The sequence below is a fragment of the Haemorhous mexicanus genome, chromosome 15 (assembly GCF_027477595.1).
Source record: "Haemorhous mexicanus isolate bHaeMex1 chromosome 15, bHaeMex1.pri, whole genome shotgun sequence".
Classification (NCBI taxonomy): domain Eukaryota; kingdom Metazoa; phylum Chordata; class Aves; order Passeriformes; family Fringillidae; genus Haemorhous; species Haemorhous mexicanus.
Genome location: NC_082355.1, coordinates 15,903,697 through 15,914,850, shown reverse-complemented (window position 1 = coordinate 15,914,850; position 11,154 = coordinate 15,903,697). Strand labels below are relative to the sequence as shown.

At 57.0% G+C, this 11,154-nt stretch overlaps 1 protein-coding gene across 1 annotated transcript; it reads right to left on the bottom strand.

Annotated features, from left to right (window-relative positions):
* Window positions 1-4,128: 4,128 nt before the first annotated feature.
* Window positions 4,129-9,606, bottom strand: LOC132334476 (protocadherin-10-like). The gene is made up of 4 exons (XM_059860565.1): window positions 7,120-9,606; window positions 5,890-5,948; window positions 5,697-5,785; window positions 4,129-5,486 (listed from the first exon to the last, which is right to left on the bottom strand). Exons 1-4 carry the CDS (start codon window positions 9,604-9,606, stop codon window positions 5,239-5,241), a joined length of 2,883 nt encoding a protein of 960 aa, XP_059716548.1. The 3' UTR covers window positions 4,129-5,238.
* Between the last annotated feature and the right edge of the window lie 1,548 nt (window positions 9,607-11,154).

Genomic DNA, 11,154 nt, shown 5'->3' with positions numbered 1-11,154 from the left:
GCCTGGGTTTGTTGCAAGGGCTGAGCCTGTGAGTCAGGCTCCAGGCTTTTTTTCCTTTCCTCCCAGTTACTAGTGAGGAATCTGCTAATCTGCACTGGCTTTTGTTTCCCTGATGAACCTTAGGGTGCTTAAGGCTTGATTTATTTATTTATTTTGGGGGCAAATTAAGCATCAGTCTGGATGCAGCTCTCAGTGCTTCCTAGGCTGGGGCTGTGGTGCTGTCATTCATTGGCTTAACTGGATTGCTTGCTGCTTTATGGGGTTTTTTCCAGTAAAATCTTTTGGCACACATACAGCTGGTTGTTGCCTTAAAGATGAGCAGAGAGCAGCAGGCTTGACAAAGAAAGGGAACATTTTTAAGCTCATGTACACAGAAAGGCCTCTGAAACAAGAATGATGTGGACACATCTCCATCAAAACAAACCAAGCAAAACCCTTCAAATAAATCCTTTTTCTTTTTTTTTTTTTTTTTTTTCAGCTTTCAAATGCTGAAAGCTGATCCCAAAGAAACAAACAGTAAAATCACTGATTGGATTCAGTCCTGAGGAGCCTGCTGTGAGCAGAGGAAGGGGACACAACATGACACACCAGTATTGCCCAGAGATCTCTTCTAAACACAACTATTCTGGGATTCTGTGCTGACAGTTTTTTGCTTTCATTAACCCAAAAGAGCCAAACACATTGCTGTGACCACAGCAAGAAATGAGGCAATTTGGACACTTCCATATTTGCATCAGATTTGTGTACAATTTGTGTAGCTCAGGGCAGTATTTCACAGAGATATCAAGTAAACCTGTCTTGTTTTTTGTTTGTCTCATTTGGAGCCAGGCTTCCCAGGAATCTCCCAAAGCCTGGATGTGCCCTGCACCAATCATGCCTCCTGTTAGTTGAACACCCATCAGGCTCTGCTGTATGACCCAAATTTTTGGCTTCCCACCCCACATATAGGGCAACCTTGTCATTTTGGTATTACTTGAGCAGAGGGAAGTGTCTCTGTGACACTGCCAGGATCATTCATCTGAGCTTAAACACTGGAAATTTTGAGAATATGAGGGAGAGGAGAGGAGAGGAGAGGAGAGGAGAGGAGAGGAGAGGAGAGGAGAGGAGAGGAGAGGAGAGGAGAGGAGAGGAGAGGAGAGGAGAGGAGAGGAGAGGAGAGGAGAGGAGAGGAGAGGAGAGGAGAGGAGAGGAGAGGAGAGGAGAGGAGAGGAGAGGAGAGGAGAGGAGAGGAGAGGAGAGGAGAGGAGAGGAGAGGAGAGGAGAGGAGAGGAGAGGAGAGGAGAGGAGAGGAGAGGAGAGGAGAGGAGAGGAGAGGAGAGGAGAGGAGAGGAGAGGAGAGGAGAGGAGAGGAGAGGAGAGGAGAGGAGAGGAGAGGAGAGGAGAGGAGAGGAGAGGAGAGGAGAGGAAAAGGAATTCCTAGCATCTTTGAAGGATCTAATTAGTCATGTGCCACAGATTGGGCTGGATCCAAGGTCCATGTAGATGTTCTCATGGATTTTGGCTCTGTCCTGCCAGTACCCTCTGGCAACTGAGACCCACCTGGGAGCTGAGTCCCACCTCCACCCATGGCTCTAGCCAGCCTGACCCAGCTGCATGCAGAGTGCTGTGTCCATGCTGAGGCTCTCTGGGGAATTTGCTGGCTGCTTCTTGATTCTGTGCGTGGCAGATGGGAGCAGAACTGAGCATCAGCCCCTCTGGGTCTTTCCCTCTGGCCTCTTTTCTCTCTACCTCTGGATTCCTTTTGTCTCTCTGGGACACATTTTCAAGTCATTACAGAGATACAAGTGATGTTTCCATCTGAGCAGTCTATTCAGCAGCAGCAAGAGCACAAGCCCTGTTTGTGCTGGTGCCCAGAAGTGCTGTGTGCCTGCCTTGCATGGCCTGGAGCATTTTGCAGCCAACTACACCCCATGGCAGCTTTCCCACTGTCCTAGAAGCAAATCTCAAGCTGGCTGGCAGGTCCCTGAAAGCCAAATTTGCCTCTGGATCTCTGAGAGAGCTGGAACATGTGAGAGGGGCATCCGGAGAGGGTTCTGCTGAGCAGATCTCCAAAGGAGCTCTCATGCCCAGTGCATTACCAGGCTACAGAAACCAGCTAATGCTCAGGAGTGTTAGCACAGGGAGAGTTGTAAAAATAACTAGTTGTAGGGCAAAGACCTTGCATTTTTAATGAGATCCTCTCCCTCTGGGAGATCTTCAAAGGAGATCTCATCTATTAGATGGACGATTCTGACCAGACATGCCCTTTGAAGAGGGATAGTGGTGTGGTTGAATTAGATTTATGCAAGTCCTCTCTCCCCTAAAGGATGTCCCTTTTTATTGTCCTTTTTATCAATATGGTGACTGAAATGAAAGATTGAAACTGAGCTCTTGTCAGTGCAGGTTTTCCTTCAACTAAGCAAAAGCAGATTCTGGGGGAATGTGGGGTGCTGGGGCCTGGGCTGGGTGCTGGCTGCTCCAACCCCTTTTGGAAGGTGCCTGAACTGAGCATGCAAACCTGGGGGTCAGCAAGAAGCACAGATGTGTGTGTGTATCTGTCATGGTCAGGACATGGAGGCAGTTCAGCGGGCATCAGTGAGCCTTGGTATCAGGGATTAAAAATGCCAAGAAAATACTCTGGAGAGTGACAGGGGAGGTGGCAAACCTGTCCCCTTGGTTGCTTGACCCCATGATTTTCCAAAGACAGAGATACAAAATGCAACTTACAAATTCCTGTGGGTTTTGGGGATCAGCTTTGAAACTGATTTCCCTTTGGGAAGTCACACCAGGGAATCTGATACAAAAAAACCAGTTCCATTTAGCCCTTGGATTCCGTGAAGCACAGGCTGTGCTGGGTGCTTTTGCTGGGTGAGCTGGAGCACAGTGAGCAGCTGGGCCCTCCTGCAGAGGGGCTGCTGTCCTCTCCCAGGGCTGACCAGCACCACCCAAAAATGCAGAGGAGATACTGCCAGGGTTAATCCAGGAGAGGGAGAGGCTTGCTGCCCTGCAGGGACTCAGGTCCATTTGATGGTTTTATTACTTCTTGAGGCTGTTATTAATCTTATTGTATCACTTTACATAATTCCCTTGTTCTTTTGAAGCAGTGGAACAGGCTAATACTGCACAGAGGTCTCAGGGTAGCTGTTTGGGGTTCTTTTTTACCCTTAACACTCTCTGGAGACCCTTGAAGAATGCACTTGGCAGCAGAAAATCCTTCATCCTACTGTCTAATTGGGACAGGGAGTATTTCATCTACCCGCAGTCAGGCAGATGTGAGCTGGGACTGAAGTCACCAGCAGCAGCCAGGTCCCTTTCATGTCCAAAGCTTTGTCCTCCTGGGCCCCTGGCTCCCACGAGGCCCCTTTGAGTGCTCCCTGGCCCAGCTTCCACTGAAGAGCACATTGCCCACTTGCAGACAAGGACTTTTCTGGGTTAATCCCAAAAGCTGCATTGCAGCCTCCCCAAGCCAGCCACCAGCAAGTTCAGGGTATGGGAAGGACAACCACGGCTTGGTCACCCCAGGACTTCACCTGGCTGCCAAGTGCTCCCTCATCAAGCCAAGAGACATCCCACCAACAGATACAGGCTTGCCTATCCCCAGGGAGATCCCCTACACCTGGCACAGGTCCAGGTTATCTCTGTGGCCCCTGAGGCAAGCTCTGGGTGCCTATCCAGGGAAAAGGGTAAATTCACCAGAGAAATCACTGTAACAACCACGAGTTGTTCTGCCATTAGTGCCACACTGAGCCCCTCTCCCCAGCAGCTCGTGGATGCCCACACCATGGTGCAAATTTCCCCCTGCCTGAGCTGGAGCATTGAGCGAGGAGCTGTGTGACATCTGCAGCTCCTTCTGGCCATGACCCCAAAGTGCTCCTGAGTCCAGGGAAGGAGGGAAGGGGACCTTGAGCCCTAGAATGCAGGTGAAGGGAATAAAATGAGCTCTAGGCATAAAAGGAGCTCTCTGCTCCAGAACTCAGAGGGACAGACAGGTTTCCTGGAGCTGGGAGTGCTGCTCCAGAGCTGTGCAGCAGTCCCTGCTGTCATGTGCAACTCAGGGACAGCCAGGAGCCAGGGTGAGCTATTAAAATACAATTTATTGGTACAAATCAGACAGAGTGAAACAAACTCAGTTTAGAAAGAGCTGTCATGTTCTGCACAGATGGATTCAAAATGAACTGTCCCATGACCAGAGCAATTGGCAGTGATGACAGACAGACTGGTGCACAGGTGCAGGGTGCACAAGGCAGGGGAGAGATTGTGCTGGGGCTGGAGTCCTGCCCTTGAGGGCTCCTGACTGCCAGCTGAAAGTTCTAAAAGAGAAACAGGGCACACTTGGAGATGTTTGTCCTGTGCAGGTGGGCCCCCAGTGCACCAGAGCAGGGCTTCCTCCAGGCATTCAGGACTCGGGAAATACAGAGATCCGAGTGAGGGCAGGGGCTGGAAGAGACTGTCACCTGTGCTGGGTCACTGCAGTGGTTGGAAAGTGTTTTTCATTCAGCTGATGTTGCCTTGGGCTAGAGAGCTACCCAGCAGGGCCTCACCTTGTGCATCTCTCAGGTGCTTAAGCTGGCAGCCCCTCTGGCCATCCAGTCCGTGTGTGCACCACGTGCTGCTCCTGAGCCAAGGCTGGCTCTGCCCTGGACCTGGGCTGGGTCCAGCCCTGCAAGTGTTGGGTCAGGGCTGGAAGAGAAGCACTCATGAAGGTTGGGTTTTGTACTCACTTCCCAGAGAAAACAGACACCAACTGCTGCTCTAGGCATGCAACACATCCTGCTGGATCTCAGGGACAGAGCAATGGTCACTGCCCCTGTGTGTAAGGTCAGGCTTGGCTGAACCAGACCTGGTCTGCACACACTTTTCATGCCTAGTGGGACAGAGATACAGGCATGCAGCTCAGTACATTCACAGCCAGACAAGACAAAGAAGTGACAATGTTTACAGAGGTGAATGGTCCCTAAGGGGACATGGGAATGGGTAAACTCAAGGCAGATTTGCTTAAATCTGGTCATATGGACCTCAAACAGCACCTGCTGCCAATACAGCTCTGCAAGATGAGATGGGAGAAATTCCCCTCACCACCACCCCCCAATCCCTGTAATTTTCAGTCTCTTGCTCCTTAAATCCTTCCCACATGCTCTGTTGAGCCTCTCTCCTAGCAGCTCCATAAAGTCTTGAGGGGTCCGTTCATGGAGGCGTGTGCTGTGGGTGGACCTGGCAGCTAAAATAATGCAGAAGATTCCAAGGGTAGAGCCATCCAGGCTATTTCAGGTCGTTGTTGATAACCACACTGTCGTGCATGTCACAGTAAGTTGTCATCTTCTTCCTCTTGCCAAAGGTGGAGAAGCTGTTTTTGTTCTCCCGGCCTGGGAAGAGGGGCCCATCCTTGCTGGAAAGCAGAGTGGGGGTGCCAGGGATGTAAACGTTGTGCTGATAATCCAGAGCTGGGTACAAGGGGCTGTACTGGGGTGTCCAGATGCTGTTGGGGCCTGCTGAAGCCTTCTGAAACTCTGGAGAAAAGATGAGTAAAAGATTAGCTCGGGTCACATCCTCATCCCAGGACGCAAGTCCTGTGTCACCAACCTCCATCCTGGTGCCTGGACATCCCTTCCACACACAGAACTTCACCACAGCAAGGAACAAGGAAGTGACGCCCCCACTGCACCTCCAGAAGTGACCAGAGGGTCTGGTCTTGGCAGCCCCAGTATCCCAATACTAACCAGAGACAGGGGTCACCAGCGTGCACAGCCTCTCGTGTTCCTTCTGGAGGGCTCTACGGATTTCTCCCACATCTTCCAGGCTCTGGGAGCTAAAGAGAAGAGACTGGTTCAAAGCTGTGTGGGACATAACCTCCTCATTCCCATATCCCCCTTCCACCTGCTCCCTCTGTTTCCCCAGTGCTGGACTCAGTACCTTTTCAGGGCAGGTCTCTGTGTGCTCGGAGGCAGCCAGTCCGTGTTGGGCTGCTTGGCCTGGAAAACACAGGGAAGAGCAAGGCTGGTGATTGGGACCCTCTGTCAATCAGCCCTGGGACCCTTTGCCAAGAAACCCAGCCCTGCCAGCACAAGGCTTCAGCAGGCAGGGATGCAGGACCACATCTCCACTTTCCTGTGCTCTTTGTGGAGAATCAAGCTGCACATTCCTGTTCTGGGGAAACTGAGGCAGCATGGAATCAGCCTGTTCCCTTCCGGACCTTCCTCACCCTCCTGAGATATTGGGATGGTTCTGGGCTTGTCCTCTGCCTCTGGGAGTTTTAACTCTGTCATTCTGGGGAGACACAGGTGGTTTTCCTATTCCTGCTAGTTTTCAAAAACCTCTTTTGCATGTGCAATGTTTACTTAGCCCAGGTCTGAGGTACTAGATAGTGAGAGATGCAAAAATCAGCTGTGTGCTTGATGTCCCAGGAGGGTTGCAAAAGCTGCAGGAAAATCAAGTATTAGGGAAGAGAGTATATTCCCTAATCAAGTATTAGGGAAGAGAGTCCAGGGGTGCAAGGAGACACGTGGAGAGACTCTCTTGGCAGAGAGTCTTGGGCTCTCCTTGGAAGGGCTGGTTTATTAAAAGTCAAACGTAAGTGGATTAGACGCCTCATCACTCTCCATCCTTGTAATCGTGTTTTGGAGAGTCTTTCATCGAGAAAATTAGACATTCCTCATTTCAATACCTAACAAATGCTGACATAAAAATCCTGCCCCGAAGACCCCACTCCCTGCCTGCTGGCACAGCCTGGTGCAGAGCAGCAGCCAGGCCCGGGACACTGCGGGCCCCTGACAGCGCAGGGGAAGCAGAGCGATGCTCACACTGTCCCAGGGTGAATTGCTTACCCGCGCCAAGGAGAAGCCACCCCCACTATCCCACCGCCCCCAGGGCACCAGAGCATCTCTGTTGCCTCTAATGGGTACAAAAGACGGTGAGAAGGGATTTCCTCTCGCCTCAGCCGAGCCCGGCGCTCCCCCGGTAATTAGACCCGTCGGGAAGCTCGGTGGAGATCCCGCTGCCTGACGGCTCCTAATTCCCGCACTGATCAAAGGCTCCGGTGTTCTCTGGGAGAAGCCGTGCCTGGCTTCCCTCGTGGCAGAGGCTGAGGGAGGGGGCTGGGGGGACCTGCGGAGTGCTGCTAAGCCCTGCTGGGCGTTATGTTACCTCTTTGGAGACCTGGAGATGCTGGTCTGGCCGGGACCGCTTCCCGGGATCCTTCGCGTTGTTCCGGGGGGGGCTGCAGGGTTTGAGGAACATGAAGTCGCTCTGAGCAGACTCAGGACCAAGGCAGACCTTGTAGCAGTAGCCTGGGGGGCCGCCCGCAGGCACATCAAGGCAGGTGGCAGCCGTGGTCCCTGCAGGGGGCTGTGCCGTCAGGTTGGAAGTCTTCAGGCCATCAGAGGAGGGTCTGGACCCGGGACAGCAGTGGCAGCGAGGTGGCGAGCAGCTGTCCCCCTGGCGGGAGCGCCGCTCTCCGCGGCAGCGAATGGCTGTGAGAATGAGGATGGCGAGAAGGAAGGTGAAGGAGATGGAGCCCAGGGAGACGAGGAGATAGAGGGTGAGCGGGGAGGATGAGGAGACCTCTGGAGGGAGGCTGAACTCGCTGAAGTCAGAGAGAGTCTGGGGCATGGTCTCCACCACCGAAAGCAGGAGGGACACGGTGGCAGAGAGGGCTGGCTGCCCCCCATCCCGCACCTGCACCACCAGCTGCTGCCGGCTGGCGTCCTGCTCCAGAAAGGAGCGAAGCGTGCGCAGCTCCCCCGTGTCGGGTGCCACGCTGAAGAGGGTGAAGTCAGTAGCCTGGAGGAGCTGGTAGGAGAGGCGAGAGTTCAGCCCCGCGTCCGCATCCACCGCCGACACCGTGCCCACGAGGTAGCCGGGCCTGGCCGATCGCGGCACCAGCTCCGTGGCAACGGAGCCGTTGCGCGGCATGGGGCAAACGATGACCGGGGCGTTGTCGTTCTGGTCCAACACAAAGATGTGGACGGTGACGTTGGCACTGAGTGGGGGAAACCCCGCGTCCTGGGCTTGCACCTGGATCTGGAAGCTGCGGATCTGCTCGTAGTCGAGGGAGCGCAGGGCGTACATGTGCCCGCTGTCTGAGTTGATCGACACGTAGGTGCCCACGGGCATGCCATGGATGTGCCCGTCGGCAATGGAGTAGGACAGGTAGGCGTTTTGCTGGCAGTCGGGGTCTAACGCGCTGACAGAGCAGATGGAGGCACCCGGCGCGTTGTTCTCCATCACGTAGACGCTGTAGGAGGGCTGGAGGAAGCGCGGAGCGTTGTCGTTCACATCAGACACGGGGATGGTGAGGGTGCTGCGGGTCAGCAGGGCAGGCGAGCCCATGTCTCGAGCCGTGATGCTTACGTTGTACTCGGGCACGACCTCCCTGTCCAGCGCTTGCGTGGTCACCAGCGTGTAGTAGTTCCGGAAGGAGGAGCGGAGCTCGAATGGCACATTGGGGCCGACCTCGCAGCTCACACGCCCGTTGTCCCCAGAGTCTCGGTCCAGAACACTGATGACAGCGATCACAGTGCCTGGGGGGGCATCCTCCAGCACGGGTGTGGACACTGAGGTGAGGGTCACCTCTGGTGCATTGTCATTGACATCGAGGAGGTGCACAAGCACCCTGCAGTGCACAGCCACAGCCGAGGGCCCACGGTCCTTGGCTTGCACGTAAAGCTCGTGGAGGCTGGCCCGCTCATAGTCCAGGCGGCCCTTCAGCAGCACCTGGCCGCTCCGGGGCTCCACGTGGAAGAGCTCCCGGACGCGTGGCGGTGCGTGCCCACTGAAGGAGTACTCAATCTCCCCGTTGGGGCCCTCGTCCAGGTCGGTGGCATTGAGCTGGATGACCAGAGTGCCAGCAGGAGCGTCCTCAGGAAGGCTCACACCGTAGGAGGGTTGGTCGAAGGCAGGCACGTTGTCGTTGGCGTCCAGCACCGTGACGAGGATGTGCGCCGTGCCTGAGCGTTCGGGGACGCCGCCGTCGAGGGCGGTGAGCAGCACCCGGTGCACGCGTTGCTGCTCACGGTCGAGGGCACGCTCCAGCACCAGCTCTGCAAACTTGCTGGCATCACTGCGTGTCTGCACCTCAAGTGAGAAGAAGCCGTTGGGGCTGAGGCGGTAGGTGTGCACAGAGTTGGTGCCCACGTCAGGATCCTGGGCGCTCTCCAGTGGGAAGCGAGCGCCGAGCACGGCAGACTCGGCCACCTCCAGCACATATTCCTGCCAAGGGAAGGTGGGTGCGTGATCGTTGATGTCCAGCACCTCCACCTCGACGCGGTAGAGCTCCAGTGGGCTCTCGACGAGGAGCTGCAGGTGGAGAAGGCAGGTCCCCCCGGCCTCGCACACCTCCTCCCGGTCAATCCGCTCGTTCACAAAGAGGATCCCGTTCTCCAGGTTCACCTCCAGGTGCTGCCTGGCCCCGGCCCGTGACACGATGCGGAACCTCCGCGCTGACAGGGTGGACACATCCAGTCCCAGGTCCTCACCCAGGTTGGCCACGAAGGCTCCGTGCTCCAGCTCCTCAGGCACGGCGTAGCGCAGCTGCCCCCGCGCCGGGTGGCGCGCCGGGGGTCCGACCAGCAGGAGGAAGAGGAGGGAGCGGAGGAAAAGCTGCCCCCGCCCGGAGCCTGCTCCGACCCCCATGGCCCCGCGGCAGTCCCGGGAACGAGGAGTCGCACCCGCGTCGCCGCCTCCGCCCTCGCCTTCGCTTGCCTCTTGCACTTTCAAAGAGTTTAGGGCTCCCGGGGACAGCGGAGGAGGGCCCTGCCCGGAGCTGCGGGGCCGAACCGCGGCCACCGGCAGCGGCTTAACCCTTTCTTTGCTGGCCCCCGCAAGGGGCTGCAATCCGGATGCCGGGGCCACAGCCGAATCTGTTTACCGGAGCCAGACGCACCTGAGGAGGGGACCACCTTCGGAGAGATCCCGTTAACTGCGGTGGGAGCTCCAGCAAGACCGATCGCTGCCCGGGGCACCGGTATTACCCCGCAGATGCTGCGTTCGGACCCGCGGTAGATTAAGAGGAGTCCAGATCGCGGCTGCTGCCAAATCCCCCGGCCAAGTCCCCCGCCGTGCCGGTCCTAACCTTAACCAGATGGTTAAGCCCCTCCAGACTTGATTACATTTCCCTGCACACCGTTTTCCTTGTAATGCGGAGTTTTTAATTACAGGAGCAGGGGGATTACAGCCCTGGATAAAGCTGAGCCCATCAGCGCGGAGGCACAGAGACCCCCCCTCCTTTTTTTCCCTGCCTCCTTCCCACTCCCGACACCCCGCTTGTCCACAGCCCCGCGTCCCAAATCCCGCTCCCCCACCTGGCACCCCAGTGTCAGCCCCCTCGGGCTCTCGGCGCACGATCCTGCCCAGATACCCCAGGATCTGCCTCCCCACACCCCCAGCGGTGCCCCCACCGCGGGCACAAACTTTCCGCCCCCCGCGGAAGGCGAGGGGGAGGCGGGAGCAGAGCGAGCCGCGGGTCCCCCGCCGGCCCCCGAAGCGCGACAGACGGCGGCCCCTGCGCCCCCCCTTCCCCTCCCCGCCCCGGTACCGCTCACGGTCCCTCCGCCGGCCGATCCGTTCTCCCCGCAGACCCGTCTCCAGCCGCCGCCGCGCCCGGGCAGCTCCGTGAGTCGCCTCCCACCGTCGCCGTCCCCGGGGGCGCTCGGTAACGGGACGGGGCGGCCGCTGCCCCCTCCCCGCGGCTGCTCAGGGTGCGGATAATCCCCTAACGATCTAGTTAAAGGCTCGAAGGGGCTCGGAGTCGCTTTAGCCGGGCACTGATATTTCACCGCCTTTGTCTCTGCTTACCGGTCCCCGTTGGGAAGGGAACCGCCGGCCCCAACCGCTCCCCCCACCTTGCTCCCCACGGGGACCAGAGTGGGAAGCAGGATCCAGAGCCGACCGGGAGATCGGAGGAGGCAGGATGCGGCGGAGCTGGTGGGGTTTGTCGGGCTGGGTAAAGGATTTGGTCCCTGGGAGTGCAGCGAGACCCACGCGGGACGTGCCGAGCTCGTGGGGTCGCCGGTAGGGGAGGAGGGCTGGCAGGGCGGGCAGGTGGAAGGAGCGGAGCGCCTGGGGCACGCGTGGGCTCGGGCCGCTCACGGGTGGAATCGGGACGGCTCGCGGTAAGTGAAGCCCAGCCTGCATCGGCAGCGCCGGTCACTGCCAGCCTGTCCCCCGCGCCATCTCCCACGC

Bases quoted from the DNA above. Each gene is read 5' to 3' on its own strand.
- LOC132334476 (XM_059860565.1), bottom strand. From the start codon at position 9,606: ATGGGGGTCGGAGCAGGCTCCGGGCGGGGGCAGCTTTTCCTCCGCTCC. The intron at 5,949-7,119 runs GTAACATAACGC...TGTGTTTTCCAG, and splicing joins ATCTCCAGGTCTCCAAAGAG to GCCAAGCAGCCCAACACGGA. The intron at 5,786-5,889 runs GTACTGAGTCCA...TCTTCTCTTTAG, and splicing joins CAGAGACCTGCCCTGAAAAG to CTCCCAGAGCCTGGAAGATG.